The sequence below is a fragment of the Vigna unguiculata genome, chromosome 8 (genome assembly GCF_004118075.2).
Source record: "Vigna unguiculata cultivar IT97K-499-35 chromosome 8, ASM411807v1, whole genome shotgun sequence".
NCBI lineage: Eukaryota > Viridiplantae > Streptophyta > Magnoliopsida > Fabales > Fabaceae > Vigna > Vigna unguiculata.
Genome location: NC_040286.1, coordinates 36,624,245 through 36,644,542, shown reverse-complemented (window position 1 = coordinate 36,644,542; position 20,298 = coordinate 36,624,245). Strand labels below are relative to the sequence as shown.

The window sequence follows — 20,298 nt, the reverse complement described above, 5'->3', positions numbered from 1 at the left end:
TAAATTAAAATCTTAGGTAAGTTATTTGTTTTTTTAGTTGATTGTATTTATTTTCTCTACCTGTATGTGAGAAATTAATTAATGGATTTATTGTAGACCTGGATAAGTTAAAGCATTAAAACTCTTTATGTTCAAGTTTCGGAGAGTTCAAATATGGAGTTGAAGATTTTTTTTTTATTGTACAGTTAATATTTTTGCAAATTAAATTAATTTCAGATAAGGAAAACTATCTATACATTAGTCATTACTTTGATGATGATACTATTGGTAATTAGATATAAAAAATAACTTGATTGTGTAATGTCAAAGGGATAAAAATCTTGTTTTAAATACATAGAAATTGTTATAAATTATATAGATAGTTTTAGATTTTTTTTTTATTAGCAAAAAAATATGTTTATATTACCTTAACCCTTTTACAACATTATTACAGAAAAAAACAAAAAATACCATGAAGGACAAAAAGGAAATCAAAACACTCTAGATGTTCTTCTAATAAGTTTTTACAACTTCTCACTTGTTGTTTCTTTCAATGTAAATACTATATGTCTCTTTCCTTTCCTTTATTGATATCTTCATTTAGTTTCAACACCAATCCATTTTCTGATGTGGTGTTTATCTTAAGAAATAAAGTTGAGGAATGTTGAATTTGTCACCAATATGGTCCCTACAAAGTAGAATAAAATTTGTCTGCTATCTATAGAGTATACAGATACTCTGGGTTGACTCAAAGACAAACATCAAACTTAACTCAGAACATTTTTAACCATTGAATTGGACATTGGTACCAATCACTATATGAGAATGTTATGTTGGGCAGGTCATGTTTCATCCATGTCCAACATGTATTTCTGTGCCATACAAAAGATTTTCTCTAGGTCTACATTCCCTTACTTAAATGTTACCCCATTCTATGTTTCCAAATTTCCTAGACAGTAGCTACCTACATTCTTTTTCATGATTGATTTTGTTTGTCATTTAATTGCATGAGGTGAAAGTATTGGAAGTTAACTATTATGATACACTGCATTCACTCCCACTCACCTGTCACATATTTCCCAAAATTTGGGCTACTTTACAGAAAAATAAAAAATGTTTGACATTCTCCTCACTTTCTCTACACAACTCTCATATATTATTATCTAACTGTACACCCTTAATCCTAATATCATAGTTTTTAGATATTTGACAATTTTTGGTTATATTATGAAAAATTTGATTATATGCCTATATTGTTCTGGTAAGGAGTTGTCTCGAGTTATGGTTAAGTAATAATATTTATTGCATGCGTATATTATTATTGTCTTGGTGTTTTATAGATTGTTGAAGGTATAGTTTGAAATTTGAATGCTAAAGATAATAAAACAACTTTTTTTTCACTATTTAAGTTTAAGTAGTCTACTATTCTAGATTTAGATAAAATTTGTAATTAGTAGATTATTATATTAAGTCATGTCACTTGAGTGATGATGTAACTCTCAAGTGATGAGAGAAATAATGTTAATATTCTTTTTAGTGATAGTTTTAGTCTTGGGATGAAAAATGGCATGACTTATGTTATCTTTATTTTTAAAGTAAAAATCAAATTTTTATTTATACTCTCGTACTTAAATGGTATAAAATATTAGTATCATCCTATCTCCATTAATATCGAATGTGTTCATATTATTGCATGTAACTATTTTTTAACATTTGAAATGTTAATTAAATAGTCTTTTTACAAAAAAAAAATTTACAACAAATATAAAGTATACAATACTAAAATGATATTCATTTCAATTTATTCACTCTTAAATATCACGAAATAAATTATAATTATACAAATACCATATAAGAATATCGAATAACAAGTAGAAATAGATAATGATAAAATAATTAAAAAAAAAACATGATAAATTTGTTTTCTTAAAAATAACTTACGAAATTGAAGACAAAAAAAAAAATAAGTTATTTAAATTACTCGATACATCAAAAGTATTTTATTAATTTGAAACACAAACAAATATAATGAGCATGTAAATTGGAACGTTATGAATAACTAAAAATTTATTTTAATCCTCGTATTCAATTAAAAAAAATCGTAATCACATTTGATCACTGTAAAAATTTAATCAAAAAACTAAATAAAGTATCTCTCCTTTTAATTTATTATTACTCAAACTATACATGTAGCATATATATTAAGTTAAGGTTTAAAGTGTCAAGTTTTCGTCTGAAATATATTCTTAACCTTGTTGTAATTTTTCACCTTTTTAAAAAGATGTTCAATTACAATAATTTTCAATTAACAAAGTAAAAAACACTGTGATTGATTGAACCTACTAATAAAATTTAAAATAATTAAATAAAAATAAATTTAATCTAATATAATTTATCTGTGTACAGAATATAATCGTAATCAAATTAGTTTTTTAAATTAATTTGATTTCACTTTACATGCACAAGTGACCATAATAAAATTATCAGCAAATTACAACATTTGTATCAATATTTGATATTAAAGTTTTGATAAGTTATTTTTCTGTTGTTATAAGAGTTAGACATATGTCTCACCTTCTGTCATCCCGATTTTTATTTTATTTTAAAAAATATACCATTTTGATCCCACATTTATTGTTGAATGAACTTCACGTGAGTTTAATAAAATAAAATATCATCATCTTTAATAACTTCATCTAAATTTTAATGAACAACAAAAATACAGTATTAATAATACTATATTTCATGCATTATAACTTTCCTCATATCTATTTCTTCTTTTATCTAAATTTAAGTTAAGTGTTATTATTTCAGAAGTATTTAAAAAGGTGAGAGGATTTCAGAGTTATGAGAAGGAAAGGAAAAATATATATAGGATTAGGATGATAAAAAAATATATATTCAAGGGTAAAACATATGTTAATGTTAAATAAACCTTTTTAACAAATGTGTTTCGAATAATTGATATAAGTATTTAATTACTTTCTTTTTGCTGATAAGATATAAAGAATATGATATCAAATAAATGTTTAATATTGATGCGAAACAAATGTGTGTAGTTTTTTATCTAATATTGATAACGGTATAAATAAATAAAAATATTATAATAAAATGTATTTGAATATTAAAAAAAGTTAAATTAACGTATTTATAAAATTAAAAAACTAAATTAAATTCATTTAAAATTTTTAATAATGACTAATTTTGATTTACATTACAAAATTTACGACAAAACATATTTAATTATTATTTTATGAATTTAAAATTAAGGAATTGTTGCGAAACGCGCAGGGCAGTTACAGCAGGTGATGGAATGGTGGGAAGTGAGGTCCAATCGCTCTTTTGTCTTTTCTTTGGCTTCATTCGTGGTTGGTGCGCGGGAAAATTATGCACCCGCGTTTTTTCTCACGCAACTACACTTTCCTTCTTATCTATGGTGCCTATGGTCGGTTTCGCTTTTATTATTCTCTCTTCCAACAAACATTTACTTTAATTCTTCAACCACTATTCCTCTGATCATCCTTAACAAACCAATTTATTTCAAATATTAATACCAATTCACTTTCTACTTCAATTTTTTTTAATATAATTACGTTTTTATTTTCGTATGAATTTTTTGTTATTTTAAAATTCACAATAAAAAATTCCTTTATATTACGTGAGGCTCGTTAACTACATACGTGTTAAAGATAAAATGTTAAGCACGTTTTGATATTAAATCTAACGTCAAATAGCTCTTAATTTTTTTTAAATTTATAACAAATTTATTCAGATTTTGAAAAGACGAAAAAGAAGGAAGAATATTTGACAGGTACTAAATTTATTTGTTTTCATTTTTATAATGAATAAAAAGTAATTATTTATTTTTTTTATATATAAAAAACAAAATATGATTAGTATATACACATTGAACTTGTTTTAAATGCGTGAGATTCAGAAAAGTAAACTTGGTTTGTACTATTTAAAAAAAAAGAGTTTACGAATGAATAAAAGAAATCGGGTGATATAAGGATTATTGGAAACAGATAAATAAAATACAACGATAATTAAGCAACTATATGTATATATCCAAAGAAGAAGGCAAAAGGGGGAAATACTTACTAAATTAAGAGGTGTGCATAGCAAAAACTTTTTTTTATATTTTAATCTGCAAAAATATGGAAAATGATATTGGGCTTTAAAATCATTTAGGTTACTGGTCCATTTACTTTTTGTCTAAATCGCAGGCCGTTGAAAGACCCAAATTATTTTGAGCTTGGAGACATGCTATCTCTTCTACAGAAATTATCGGCCCACTTGAAATATATATTTCTTTTATGAAATTTACGACACTATAATATCTAGATTTTTAGTTTTTAAATTAATTTTTTTGACAATTATATATTTCTAAAATTAAAATTACGTGAAACAGTTTTTAGATAATATTTCAGAAACAAAAACCTGATTAACATTTAAAAATAGTATAAAAGTTTTTATTCACAATTTATTTTAAAATAAAAGATTATGTGTGATTATTTTATTTGTATAATATAAAAGATTACTTAAAAATAGTCAAATATTTTCTAATTGATATTTTACATTGTTTTACTAAATTATAGTTAACTAATGATGACCTCTAAAAAAGAACCCTGATCAAAGATTGAAAAATAAGGAAATTTTTTAAACGGTTGTAATAATAGAGAACAAAATTTACAGGGACAACATAAAACATATTTAAATTGTTATATAATAATTAAAAACATAAGATATTTTATTATTTTTATTTGGAGATAAAATTTATTTCTATGACATGCATTTTACAACGATTCAATATTTTAATATACTTATTTTTAGTACAAATATAACACCAAAATAAATTATTGGGTGAAAAAGAAAAATATTATGACTTGGGCCTCGGTTAGGGTGTTTTATGTCCTTTAGATTTTGGATAGCATACACAAGACTAAGAGGCAGTGGGCCTTCTTAAATTTAGCCCATTATTGATTATCTTGGATCAAGTTCATGACCACTAATAGACGAGGCCGAAATTTCGTTCATCTATAATCTATAATAATATATAGAGAGAATTCTCCTTTTCTATCCATATTTCAAAATACTAATTTTATTCTTTAAATATAATAATTTATTAAATTTTTAAAAATTTATCATTACTTAACGCATGTGTTTACGCTAGTAATATATAAATGAATTTTTTTTTTTATATTTTAAAATATCAATAATATATTTCACTTTATTTTTAATAAATATAATTTTAATTTATATATTAATTTAGTACCATTATAATGTAATATAATATCACACATATTTAAAAAATATGTACACAGTCGCTATAACACCTGTGCTAATTAATTTAATCAGTGTCATGTATTTATATATTAATTAACTCAATAGTTTATGACAGAGGATTAGTTAGTTTAATCAGTGTCATGTATTTATATATTAATTAACTCAATAGTTTATGACAGAGGATCAGAACTATGGATTGGTGTTGGCGTGAAAAAAAAATAATAATAATTGAGCTAAAATTAGTTAACATGAAAATTCACTAGAAGTAATATAAGTTGTAATAAAATTTAATATAAACAGATATAATTACAGATAAATGGGTGAAAGAAATGAGTGACCCCAAAGCAATCATAAATATTAGACTTTATTAGTAGGTAACACAGGTTAATCAAAACCTAATGACATGTAATGAATGGAAGAATACAAGAGAAAAATGGCAAAACTCCATCGAATCCAAATAAAAAAGGCTTCACCAAATTAACCCACCCACTCCATCTCTCTGCATTCAGTATCCTGTGGGAAATTCGCAGGTCCCATACTCTGCAACACAAATTCATCAAACACGGTTTCAACAAAAATCCATGCTTCAAAATTAAAAAAACGATTCTTTTTTTTTTTTTTAAGATTCTTTAAAAAAATGACATAATTCAAGATAGGAATACTTACTAGGTGGTTGGGTGACAACATAGGCGGTTCCACCGAAATCGCAGGTGCCAGCGGCACGTGCCTTCTTCTGATAGTAACTGTTGAAAGCGTAAGAAGCATGAGCCTCCAACGTGTCAGGATTGTAACACGTGGCACCTGGTTGAATGGGTGTGCAATCGGCTCCACCCTCTCCGCAAGCGTAGTTAAGACCGTTCTGAAGCTTTTCCTCGGAAGAACCGCCATTCGCAACGCACCAGGTCTGACCCTGATGCGACGTCGTTGCAACGTCCCCACTCGCCGGAACCTGGTTCTTCCCCACGCCCGACGACGGCACGTTCTTAACACCCTCCGCCGTCAGCGGAATATCGTAAACCTTCTTCTCGCTGGGGTAAAACAATCCGTAATTCTTTTCGGACGTGGGCCCTGTTTTCTGATTCTCGTTGAAAAGCGCGAAGAGAAAAACGTCGACCGATTCATTGGGCTTCAAGGGGGTCCCGTTCTGGCCCAACACGCGTCGAACCAAGTTACCGTTATACGCAGCGGCATTCTCCGGGCCCGCTCCAATTTCATTCGAGTCTCCCGCGGAAGGCCAACCCGTCTCGGAAACCGTGATCTTAACGTCGTTGTATTGAAGCGCTGACATGGCAGCGAAAACGGCGTCGATTTGGGCGTCGAAAAGATTGGTGTATTTCAAACCGTTACCGGAATCAACGACGCCGGCGTTCTCCCTGAAGAGCGCGTAGTCCAAGGAGATTTTATCGGCGTTTGCTGAGTAAGCAAAGAACGGGTAAGCGTTCACCATGAGGGGGGAACCGGTTTGGCGGAGGAGGTCGAGCATGGGTTTAATAACCGGTTCGACCAGTTCGGTTTTGAATGAACCGGATGAAGCGGGGAAGGAGCTTTGGAGCGCGGAGAGTGCGATGGGAGAGGAGATTTTGATGTTGGTGTTGAGGTTGTTCTTGGTTAAGGAAGCCAGCACGTTCTTCATGGCCGGTACGAGGAACTCGGTGGTGTTATTTGGGTCCACGAACACTTCGTTACCCACAGCGATGGCTTCGATTTGCGTGGCGGGGTAGTATTTTGAGATGTTATCGTTCACCCATGAGTCGGTGAAGGACTGGTCCGCGGCGGCGTTCGAGAGAAGCTCGTTGGGCATGGCAACCGTCACCTTGATTCCCGAGTTCGAAAACGCCGTTAACACGGTGGCGTCAGTGTCGTACAGCTTCGCACGGTTCAGCCCCTGACTCTTAAGAAGTTCCACCACCTTCGCCGGTGTAGGTAGGTCGTTCGCCAACCTTCCATAGTTTACTCCTACGGACCCCGCTTCTGAAAAACCAGAATCGTGGTAACAGAAAGGGTCAAAGTTATATATAGCCATGCACATAAACCAGTCACAAACAAAAGCTTAACAAGTACTTTTGTTGTTGTTTCTACTCAAAGTTTTAGTATCACTATCGAATCATTCATAGCTAAAGTTCAAGTCTCTCATATCTGACACAAAATTCTGACAAAAGAGTAGAACTAAAAACATTATTAAATGTAACTTTTGTGCACGAACAGATAAAGAGCATGAAGAAATGTTGTTTTGTTACCTGATGATGAAAAGAATGAAATAAGAAGGAAGAAGAAGGAGAATGCGAGAGTAGCCATGCTCTGGTTCTGGGAGAAGCAGAGCTTGTAGACGATACAATAGAAAGAAAAAATCTGCAGTTATTTTGGGTGAGAAGGGAGTGTATGGATTTTATAGTGGTGAGGGTAGTTGTTGATGGGTGAGGCGTGGTTGAGGAAAAAGAGCTTTCACTTTTAAGCCGTGTGGGACCCGTGTTGGAGACCCACTCACCAATGCACAATCCCGCAACCGCTAATGTTAGGTTAGAAAATGTTACCAGCAGAACAGAACAGAAGAGTGAAAAGACCATAAAATGTTAGCTCAGGTGTCCGTTACCAGCAGAACAGAACAGAAGAGTGAAAAGACCATAAAATGTTAGCTCAGGTGTCCGTTGGATCTCGTAGTGGCCTATGTTGTCGCCGTACACGTGTATGGGACAACCTTGTCGACAGGGACACGTCACGAATGAAACGGGAGAGTGGAGGTACATGTTTGTTTGTGTTTGTGTACCCAAGAAACGTTGATTAGAGACAATTATGATTTTGTTTCAATCATTTTTCTCAAATTTGAACGTTGGGGTTCTGCCATCCAGCAGTGTTTGATTTGGTGACTTGTGCTTGGTTTGTTTCTTCTGGGTAAACTGCGAAAACAAGAGTTGGAATCCATTAATTCATTACACTGTACACCACTGTGTAAATAAGTGATTCATCAATTCTTTGCCTTCAATAGAGGAATCATCATGGCAGTGTCGTACTATTATTTTAACCACTTGGGTTTTCCATTTTCTAATTTTGTTTTTTCTTGGGGTTATCAGAACAGAAACAGTGCATGTTTTTTGTTTAATTTGTTTTCAACTATGGTCCAGGAAAAAATCTGAAGCTCCATGACCATTTCTTTTGGAATTGGTGGCTAAATTATAATAATCACTAGCAGTGATTAGGTAGCCAAACTTCGACTACTAAATTTGGTTTTGTTTCAAATACAGTTTCTCTGTTCACAACTATCCCCAGAGATATATAACTTAATTTTGATCACATTTTAATTTGTGTGTGAAAAAGGAAGAAAACTGAGTATGAAAGAAAGGGTAGAATACTTGTGGAAGAAGAAACTTGGGAATTGTCAAAGGTGGACTTGTGTGTCAATGTGTGGTGTGTTTTCTTTCTAATTTCATGCATCAGACTATGAAATGTTACACCATTTTCTTCCAAAATCAAATTATGTTTCTTGTCAAATATAAGAAAATTAATTCCATTATTTTGACCTATAGGTTTGTTAGAAACTTCTCTTCACTTTACTTTGAGCATAATTAATTCCATGTGCAAAGCAATGAAAATGATTTATTTTTCACACACATATCATGCTCACTCATTATTCCTAATAACATTTTCTCTCTTATTTCAGGCTAGACAGTGGGATATATTACTAAGTAAAAAAAGTATTGAAGTAGTGTCTCTTTAAATTTAATAGTAATGTTTTTGAAAAGAAAAATATTTTCACTAAACTCTTTTTTCTTTCATGAGATCATAATGATGCAGCTAGTATTAATATTATTTATTTAGGGTCTTTTCAGAGTCTCCTCTACAATATTTATTGAATGCTGCGCAATAATGTTCTATATTAATTTTATTATTTAAAGTTAATATAAATAGGATAATGACATTTTTTATGATTTCATTTAATAATTTAAATTTAGTGTTATATATATTTTTTAATAAAAACAACTCAAATTTAGTTAGACGGTTATAGTTTATTTTTTCCTAATATTAATTTAATATTATAATTTGAATTTTGTCAAGTTATTTATTTTCAATATATCATAAACAGCTAGTATATTCTCTTTAGACAAAAATATTAATTATACGTTTACAATAGCTAATCATAATATATTAACAAAATAATGAATTTAAAATTAACAAATATTTTAAAGCTGTACTCAAAATTATTAGAAAATTATTTAATTTATATAAAAATTAATTAAGTTTAATTTGGCTATGTTTTCCAAAAAAATAAAATTGAGATAAAATTTAAAGTGAATTATCTTTTAATAGATAGTGACCCATAAATTAACTCCAATTATGACTTTTCTGCTGTCTAAAATAACGACTTTTGGGTAAGCGTGTAAATGCTATCAATTCAATTTGGGCGGGGTAATTAATTTTACGTATTTTAGCTTTAAAAATATTTTTTTTGTAGTGCTTTGTTTAATTTTAAAAATAAACATTTTTTAATCTAAATAAGTTAATTTTTTAAATGTCTCCTCTCAAAATTTAAATCAAAATATATTAAAATTAAGAATAAAAACAATTTCTAATTTTGCATTTAACTATAATATATTACCTTTCAAAATCATTAAAAAGGAAAATTTGAGATCGATGTTATCTTTATCCATATCCTAAAATAGTGATACATAGCTCAAAATTCAAGTTGCTCCTTTCTTTATAATTTAATTAATAATTGGTCTGTTTTATATGCAGTGTTTTCAAAAAGGTCTTCATCTAACATTACAATAACGAAAACTGCCAAAAAGAACAATGCTAGGAAAAAATTATACGTAAGGATATTTTATATCAGTGCAATTTTTTATTATCTTGATTTCATTTCTTATATCACCGTATGTACTTTGAGAAACACAAATGACAAGAAAGAAAAGAAATGACGTGCCATTATCAACAAAATAAAATAAATGAATGATAATTGATATTTTTATACACAAAATAATCATTGGCCTCTGTATTAGTCGGTGAAATGTATCATTCCTCTTCTGTTCTACACAAAAAGCCAAGTGACTTTGGAGTTATAAATGCGATCAAATGTGTATGGGACCATTTAATAATTAAAAATACTTAAGGACGAAGGAATAAATTAACACTTTGATCCCAATAAAACATATATTTTACCTAACACAAGTGTTGATTTAGGTTTTAAACATAATTTATTATTCTAATAATATAGTATTATTAATTAAATTTATAAAGTTTAGGGTTTAGATTTTATACTAAAATAACCAAAGGTGTTATCAACTTACAAAATTCATTTGACTGATTAAAATTAGACTACAAATTTAATTGCACAATAATTTTATTGTAATTTTAATTTTCGAGAGATCACTAATAAATATTTACATTAACTTTCAATATGTGTAATCATAAACGTAAAGGAGTGTTAACACCCTTCAATAATTTCTTCCTAATAATTATTATTTGGAAAATTAAACTCATATGTCTAATTCTACTATTAATTATTAAATTCAACATTATCACTTATAAGTCAAGAATTATAGTTGATGCTCAATATATTATTCTTTCGATTTTAGAACATAACACAGCGTAATTTTATAATGATTCGACTCATCTAATATCATCATAAAATAATTGATGTTATCTCTTGTAATATTTTCCTTAAAAATTATTTCACCAAAGATTATATTTTTTAATTATGACTTAACTTACCTAATTTTCACCATTATGCGGCAAAAAAATATATGTTGAACTATGATAAATTTTATATGTGAATTTGAAAATATATTTAAGAAATTATGTGTTTTGACTCAATAATTCTTTAACAAAATAGAAGTGGTTGGAGTTGGAGGGTGATTTTTTTTTTTCTTTTTCGGTTCAACACTCAAGATGGGGTTTTGGTGCAGAAAATGGAGAATTGAAGGACCTAAATGAGTCGGCAGAGTCGTGTTCATGTTAGCCAAATTAAGTAAAAGGGACTTATTATTAAGAAAACTATACTTGAGTGTTTTCTCAAGCAAGAGCCACACAAATATTTATTACATGAAACATACATTTATATTTGGCACCGTGTATTCAATTCATTTAATTAATATTTTGTACATTGAATGAAACTTTTTTCCTTAATAAGTCAAAACTGTTTGTCAAATTGCATCTTCCCAATTTTGACACTACACTTTTAAAATCTTATCACAATAATAATAAGGTTAGACAATTCTACACTTATCTTAGGTCGGTATAAGATTCATTCACATTGTTCAATTTCTTAATGATAACTAGAACTATTCATTTTTGTGAGTGGTTTTCTTTCTTTGGCGTTTTAAATTTTCTAAAAATTGTTTTCAGCAAAACTAAAATTGAATAGTAGGTTAAGGTATCATTCATGCTTTGATCTGTAAAGTGTCTTTAATTAAAACCTGAGATTTTTTGGTGAGTTCACGTTCATCCCTGAAGCTAGATATTTATAAGGCCAATTTCTGATGCTTTCCCCTTACGTTTCCGTTCCCATTGAGATTTTGACGGTATTTATGGTGGAAATTCACTTAATGTTTCTGTGGTTGGTTCCATTGGTCACCAATTTCAGCTTGCTAGGGTTTGATTGTGGAAGTGGTGCGATTTTGTTGTTTTGAAGAGAGAGGGTTACTTCACTTGTGACCTAATTGAAAGCCTTTTCTTTTTCCAACTATTTGTGGATGAATCGCAGATATATGGATAATATGATATCAATTCACTCGTATATCTATACCTATATATTCATACCTATTTAAAGAGAATTATTTTTTGTGTGTATATATTTCTTAATAAAAAAAGTTGTCATGGATTTATTTATTTATACTTTATACACTTATATTTGTGTCTTTCTTATTACTACTTTTAATTTTTTTTTCAAAACTTAAAAAATGCAAACACATAAGTATATGATGTCAAATTGATTAACATTATCTGAATGATTGATCGTGAAATGATGCAAGTCACTATCCAAACTCAAAAAAATGTATTAGCACGAATCAATCGATTAATCATGTTTAAGCACTATTGGGCCATGATTAGTTGAATGGTAAGTAAAAAAACTCATGATCAAAACTATAAATAGAAGATGTTAGTAAGGTAGTTAGATGACATTAATTAGAGTATTTAATACCCTATAGTCAAAAAATACTCACTTCAATCGTTGGAGTACCTCTTACATGTATAAATATTAGGGTTAAATATGTATTTGGTCTCTTAACTTTGGATCAATTTTAGTCCTTTATCTTTTCAAATATGTGGATTTAGTTATTTTAATCAAATTTTGTTAAGTTTATTTGATATTTCAAGCGCGTTTCATAATAGTATTTGACTTAACATTAAAACAAAATGTGTAAAACAATATAAACAACTCAAATACAATCCTGAAATACGTATGAGACATCAAATAAATCCAACAAAATCTGATTAAAATGACTAAATCCACATATTTTGATAGAAGAAGAACTAAATTGATCAAAATTTTTGAAATAGACTAATTTCAAAATTCACTGAGGATTAAAAATATATTTAACCCAAAATATTATGTCTCATAATAGTTGAGGGAGTTTATTCGAATTTTTTTGAAGTAAATCCTAAATCCAAAAGTGGGTGTTTTATTTCTCTTTCCATTACTTTAGGAGTCTGTCGCTGTGCTTGAAAAGCTAGATAAATCGCTCAACCAGAACATAAACGATAAAGGTCGTGTTAGTTATAAATCTATGGTTAGAAAACATGGAAATCTATTCGAAGAAGGAACATCAGGGAACAAGTATCGTGATGTAATGAACATACGCTTACAGATATATTTAAAACAATCTCATAAAAATGGAAGATTTATAATAGCGCCAGTACAAAAAGTAACGAGTTTGGTAGAAGACGACCAATTTACGTTGATGATCATTTAACCTAACACGTTCCTCGAGTATTTTTAGAATCAATGGATTAAATAAGACAAATTTAACATTATTTTTAAATGGTGATCAAACCTTATCAACTCTTAGGCCACTGAAGAAATTTCCAACAATGGATTGTGAAAAGGATTTTTTTTTTTTCTTTGGCTCGAAACAGTTGTTGTTTTTATGAATTAACCCAAATAAAACAACACTATTCTCGATGGGACTGTAATAGTTTGGGGCCCAATATGACATGTTCGCAGGCTGAAGAGGTGGATGAGCCCAATGAAAATTTAAATAAACCTTATAAGTTTAATAGGCTGTTACTTATTGCAACCCATCAAAATTCTTCCTTCACGTATTATTCAGGATCTTATTTCCGGAACACATTAAATCACCTCTGGAAATATTTTTTTCAGAAGACACTCACTCACTTTTTCAGAAGACATTCATCCGCTTCTATTCCGGAATTTTTTTTCCGGATTTTTTTTTTCCAGAAGCTTTGATGGGGTGCAGAAAGAAAATTGATAGATGGAAGAAGTATCATCCAATTTAATATTGAGCCAGAAACACATGTGTTCATCGGCCCATATATCTGGCCCATTTTCATCAATGAATCGCTGGCCTATTTATTTTCATCAGGAAAAAAATTTATCTACAGTGTTATAAATATTGTTTTTATTAATAATTAGAGTTTCATATAATTTTTTGTTTTAAAACTTTGCGTTTCATCTATGTGAAATTCTAATTCTAATTACTGAACCCAGACAACATTTATATACAAGTTTAGAAAAAGAAAAAAATAAACTCTTTTAATACATTATACGTTTATACTTATGCTTTAATTTGTTTACCGGTTTCATTAATTGTAGTCAAAGAACCAAAAGTATATCATTACAAAATACAGTTAAATTAAATACAAAAATTTAATCTTAATTATTTCTTAAAACTCTTTATACCAATAACAGTTACTGCAAGTGATATTAATATATACTAAGTAAACGGATGAAAACACGTGAAAAAAAAAAGGGGACAGTTTGAACAATGGGAAATAGTCATTGAACAGGAATTTTTAGTGTACCTTACTCGTCAATTTGTAGTGTACATATAATTTCATGTTTTAGTCTTTTAATTCAAACTTAGGTTCAATTAAATCATAATTAAATTTAAAAAAAATACATTTTATAGCTGTTGAAAGAAAATAATCTGAAAGACAAAATATAAATTCCATAACTAGTTCCCTTTAGTGTACAAAACATTCCATTTCGGAAAAATTAACCCTAACATGTTTTTCACGCGCCACGTCTGAAAGTACAATTTTCTAACACTGTATTGGTTGACGAACAAAACAAAAGAGAGTACAATAAAACCTATGAAAATGACATGGTAAATTGTAATCCCAAACACTGAACAAACCATATATAAAGAGAAAGAAAGAGGAGAGAAAGATTGAAAGATGAAGAAAGAGAAGGTTCAGATACGGTATTTGGCACCATGTATTTGGTTACTCTCTTTCACCACAATCTTCCTCCATTTATGTGAGTCCTTCAACTATGGCCAAGCCCTGTCACAGAGCCTACTCTATTTCGAGTCGCAGCGTTCAGGACGCTTACCCTACAACCAAAGGGTCACTTGGCGTCACCATTCTGCCCTCACCGATGGCCTAGAACAAGGGGTACATGCTCCATTGCTTCCTATAAAATCTGAACCCAAAACCATGTTTTCTTTTATATTCGTTTTTTTTGGGTTTTCTTCCAACATTATGGTTCTTGTTTTTGGGGACTTTTAGGTGGACTTGGTGGGAGGGTACTATGATGCAGGGGACAACGTGAAATTCGGTTTGCCGATGGCATTCACCGTCACACTCCTCTCGTGGGCTGCCATAGAGTACGGCCAACAAATCGCAGCGGCCGGCGAGTACGCTCACACGCTCGAGGCCATCAAGTGGGGAACGGACTATTTCATAAAGGCCCACACACACCCCAATGTTCTTTGGGTTGAGGTATGTAATTCAATTCACTCCATGCAATTCAAGATATTTTTCACTTTTTTAAATTAATCATCCCACGCGCCGCCGTTGAGAACTCAATGCCTCTTCCAAACTAACCGGAGGAATCGATCCTAATGTCGGAAGATTCTACGGATCTCTCCTTGTTTTCCTGCCATGAACATGGAGTTTTATAACATTTGTTTAAACTTTACTAGAAGTTATAAGAAAATTTTACGCGATGAAATTTTTGTGAGAAGTACTACATCTACCGGTGATAAGGTTATGTAAGCGTGAGTGGAATATGTAAGTATGTCTGGAATGCAAATCTCATTTTATAAATTGATTTTTTTAAGATTAACTTAAATTTAAAATTTACTTCTAACATGATATCAGAATTAAGTTGATAACATGATATCAGAATTAAGTTGTTACTTATTCTAACAATTTTTTAGATATTATATTTTATCCGTTATCGGACTCCAAATATATCATTTAATAATTTCTAGTTCTACATACTAGAAACAAAAATAATTTCATATTATACAAAAAGATGTAAATCTCATCTTATAAATCAATTTTATGAAATTAAATTAGGTTTAAAAATCATGATATGCGGACCTTTCTTGTAAAAATTGTTATATACATAATCTTATTATGAGTGAACATGTTTAGGTGGGTGACGGCTACACCGATCACTACTGTTGGCAGCGGCCGGAGGACATGACGACGTCACGGCGAGCTTACAAGGTTGACGGCGACAACCCTGGGTCGGATGTGGCCGGCGAGACCGCGGCGGCGTTGGCGGCGGCATCCATGGTGTTTAGGAGAACAAATCCACATTACTCTCAACAACTTTTGCATCATGCAGAACAGGTATTTGTTTTATTGACATTAACTAAACTAGTTGGATTAATGTGAATTTGATCGTGGATAATTGAGATTATAATAGGGATGTGGTTGGTGTTTGTTGTAGTTGTTTGAGTTTGGTGACAAATACAAAGGGAAGTATGATGAGAGTGTTGGAGTGGCTAAAGGGTATTATACTTCCGTTAGTGGCTACATGGACGAGTTGCTGTGGGCAGCTATTTGGCTTTATAAGGCCACAGAGAAGGACCAATATTTAAACTATTTTGTGGAGAAGGCTCATGACTTTGGTGGGACCACTTGGGCCATCAGTGAGTTCAGCTGGGATGTTAAATATGCTGGTGTTCAAGCCATTGCTTCCATGGTAAACAATAATCATCTCTTTCCTCACACTTCCCAATTTAAATCCCTTTCTTTTCTTTTACTTTATTGTAATTTGTGTTTTCTAATCTCTGCTTAATCATTCTTCTACCTTTCAAAGTTTTGAACTGTCCTGGAAAGAAGGTACGATAGAAGTACTAGACTGATGGTATCACTTCATGTTTTTTTGTTGTAAAAAGTAAAAACAAAAGAAAGCGTGGTTTACAAAAATATAACAAAGTAAAAAAAAAATGAAATAAAAATATCATTTTCAAAATAATTAAATATAATTTTAATCTTTAAATTTTGATACAAAATTAAAGTTTATCTGTCTCAAATTTTGATATACTTTGATTTCAAAACTTTAAAAATTAACAGATATAACCCTCATAATATTTTTTCGTGTTAAATGGTGTTTTGGACTAACATTTAAAGTGTTTACACCATTTAACATATTTTACCATGTCTTCATCCCATTTTACCATCAAATATCAGTATGTAATGCAAACAAAATTTCCAAAATTTAATGTCGTTAAAAAAGATTATATTTATGGGTTAAATATGTTTTTAATTTCTTAAAATGAAAATCAGAATTAGTCTCTTGAAGTTTTGAATAAATTTAGTTGTCATATCTATAAATTCGTGAATTTAATTATTTTAATCCAAGTTTGTTAAGTTTATTTGATGTTTTAAACGTATTTTAGAGACGATCTTCAACTAAAATTAAAGCAAAAATGTATTAAACAGTATAAACAACTCAAATGTTATAAACTTGTTTAAAACATCAAATAAACTTAATAAACTTGTATTAAAAAGAATCAATTCATGCATTTCTAAGTATAAGAGACTAAATTGGTCCAAAATTTCAAAAAAAGATTTATTTCAATTTTCAGTTAAAATTAAATAATCAAAATATATTTAACTCTATATTCATCTATTTGTTTTGAATGTTTGAATATCAAATATAAGTTTGGAATATAAAATTCCGCATATAATTTTAGAAATTTCAAATATATTTAACTCTTTTAATGTAACGTGATTATCGATGATATCATCAATTACTTGTACCTAGTTTATAATTGAGAGTGATTTAAGCATCTATTTTAATTTTATTGATTCATTTTAGAATGAAATAATGAAAATTGCTTACCGACATTTTCCTTATGACAGTTATCAACGGAAGAAAAGAAACACAAGCAGCATGAAGTCGTACTTAAACAGTATCGTTCAAAAGCCGAGCACTATCTCTGCGCGTGCCTCAACCTCAACAACGTGAGTAACGTGGAGCGCACCCCAGGGGGTTATTGTACACCCGCCAATGGAACAACATGCAGTACGTGGCAACGGCGTCGTTTCTTCTCACACTGTATTCTGATCACCTCCAAGCCACACATCAGAAGCTGCATTGCGAAAGGGGAGAGGTGGGTCCACACGAGATGTTTGCCTTTGCGAAATCACAGGTTGATTACATCTTAGGATCTAATCCAATGGGTATGAGTTACTTGGTAGGCTACGGTCCCGATTTCCCCCAGAGGGTGCACCATAGGGGCGCATCCATTGAATCATCAAAGGAAAACAAGGGTTTTATTGGGTGCATTCAGGGTTATGATAGCTGGTATGGACGCGGTGAACCCAATCCAAATGTACTAATTGGGGCCCTCGTTGGTGGGCCTGACATCAAAGACCAATTTAAAGATGAGAGATCAAATTACGTCCAAACAGAGGCATGCACCTACAACACTGCAGCTTTAGTAGGGGTTTTTGCTAGATTGCATCATCAGTCACATGGTGATGTTCATCACAATAAAACCCCTTTGATAGCTTCTAGCTAGTTAAGGTTATAGAGAAAAATTTTGCTCCATTATGTGCCCTACCAGAGAATTTTTTCATGGCAGTGCTTACTTTTTTGCCGCCATCGTAATTTAAGTATACAGTATAAGATACAAACTATAGAGTCAATGTTAGAGGCATTAGGTGAAATAGGAAAGTGTACCCCTTCTTCTACTAGCATTTGGAATGAGTTGCATAAGTAGTGAAAGTGGGTTGTGTCCCTTTGACTTACAATTAACAAACGTGCTTTTTTATTTTTGTCATATTTGTTATGCATTCATTCAAAGTTTAGAATTTAAATTTATTACTATGAATACAAAATTATAAAAAATTAATAATTTTTATCGAAAAATTTATATTAAGAAGGATTTGCAATTTTATCCATAAAAAGTTATAAAAACACAATGTATTGACAACAAATATAACGTAAAAAGAAAAACAGTTGAAAAAAATGTCAAGTTTTATAGATCGGCGATGTAAGTACTTGCATCAACCGACACAAAAGAGTAAGTGTAATAATAATATGCAACAGTTGGAGCATGGAAGAATGGAGATAGAAGATCCCACAATTCTGAAAAGACTGTTTTAAAACATTCACGAGATTCTTGGGTTTGGTTGTGTCTGATTTTTATTTTTATGTTCAATTTTCTTTCCCTTTAATTACGGTTGCAAGGGTATATGAGCTAAAGGCCCAAAAGCACTTTCTGTTGTAACTGAATTTGCGGGGGAATGGTCACATGGAAAAGCCAGCCGAAACGAAAATCAAGCAGGATTTATTGCCACGATGTTTCGGTATTTTTAAGTCCTCAAAATTCAAGCATTGGTCACAATCACAAAGTTCAAAATGTGAAAACCCAGCAGAGTCCATGTTCCCATTTAACGGTTTTTTTCTTTTTCTTGATTGGTTGACGCGCATTGAGAGTGCGTGGTGTGCCAACTCCTGGCACTTTTACCTGGAATATTGTAAAGAAAGCGTCGCAAAAATAATTTTCTAACAAAATTTTGAAACTATAATGTCATTTGTTTTTTATGTTTGGTTGAGGCGATAGTTAGAGCATGAAGAAAAAAAAAATGTAATAGCTTAGGTTAAGAGGATGAGAATTAAGAGTAAAACAAATTATAAATAATTTGATTGATGTAATAAAATCGAAAGTTATAAATTAAAATATTTATAAAATAATTAAAATATTTTATACAAAAGATATAATTAAATATTAAAATAAAAATTATTATATAGTTTTTAATACAAATTATACTTAATAAAAAAATTTATTTGATCATAATATTAAAGTTAAAGAGCAATAAAATATTAATAATTAATAAAATTACAATAAATAATTATTAATTACATTATATAATATAATAATCAATTATGGTACATAACGGATACAATAATTGTTATATTACGTAAAATAACTGTTTATGTTATATAACATAACTCTTATTATTAATTGACAATATAACTCTTGTCATTAATTAACGGACATAATTTATTATAATAAGGATAAATGGGAAAAAATTTTGCCATTGGTCATTTTCCAGGCCAATTGATACGCAAGGAGTATTATATTATATATATTATAACGTTAGGATTTTTAATTTCACTGAGGGTAAAATGGGAGTTTTGAAAGTTATGGGGTACAGGAAGATAAAATAGGATTGCAGGAAGAAATGACCCAAACATCTTCGTTTTAGAGGGCCAAGGAGTCCAGATTCCTAAACGTTTATGGATTCTGACCATGCATTTTAAGAGTTCAATCTAAATTATATTTTAAGATTTTTTTTTCCTTCATATTTTAATATCTAAATAGATTATCAAGTGAACTTTTAAATAGATTAGACCAAATTTAAATAGTTATAAAATATAAATTTTAAAATAAATATTAAATTTAATTTATTAATAATATGTTTTTTATCCTAAATATTTATTTTACTTATGATATGGGATTTTTAATTTATGTTCTCAATAGGTTTTTAATAACTTGAAACCTGATTTTCTTAATCAAACATATTTTTTAAGTCCAAACGTAACATTTTTATTAAATAGATCAAATTAACTCAGACTTTAAACTTGGTCTGTTCTCATCTTAATTGCCA

At 30.1% G+C, this 20,298-nt stretch overlaps 2 protein-coding genes across 2 annotated transcripts; one reads left to right on the top strand and one right to left on the bottom strand.

The window, feature by feature from the left end:
* Positions 1–5,597: 5,597 nt before the first annotated feature.
* LOC114194513 (glucan endo-1,3-beta-glucosidase 12) lies at positions 5,598–7,690 on the bottom strand. Its single transcript, XM_028084787.1, has 3 exons — positions 7,503–7,690; positions 5,932–7,236; positions 5,598–5,805 (listed from the first exon to the last, which is right to left on the bottom strand). The coding sequence occupies exons 1-3, from the start codon at positions 7,558–7,560 to the stop codon at positions 5,771–5,773; spliced, it is 1,398 nt and encodes a 465-aa protein (XP_027940588.1). The 5' UTR covers positions 7,561–7,690; the 3' UTR covers positions 5,598–5,770.
* A 6,923-nt stretch (positions 7,691–14,613) lies between these two features.
* On the top strand, positions 14,614–18,435 carry LOC114195171 (endoglucanase 11-like). Its single transcript, XM_028085562.1, is given in 6 exon segments — positions 14,614–14,832; positions 14,947–15,159; positions 15,820–16,020; positions 16,121–16,375; positions 17,542–17,671; positions 17,674–18,435. Coding segments are annotated over 6 exon segments (1,548 nt in total). The 3' UTR covers positions 18,204–18,435.
* Positions 18,436–20,298: the final 1,863 nt, after the last annotated feature.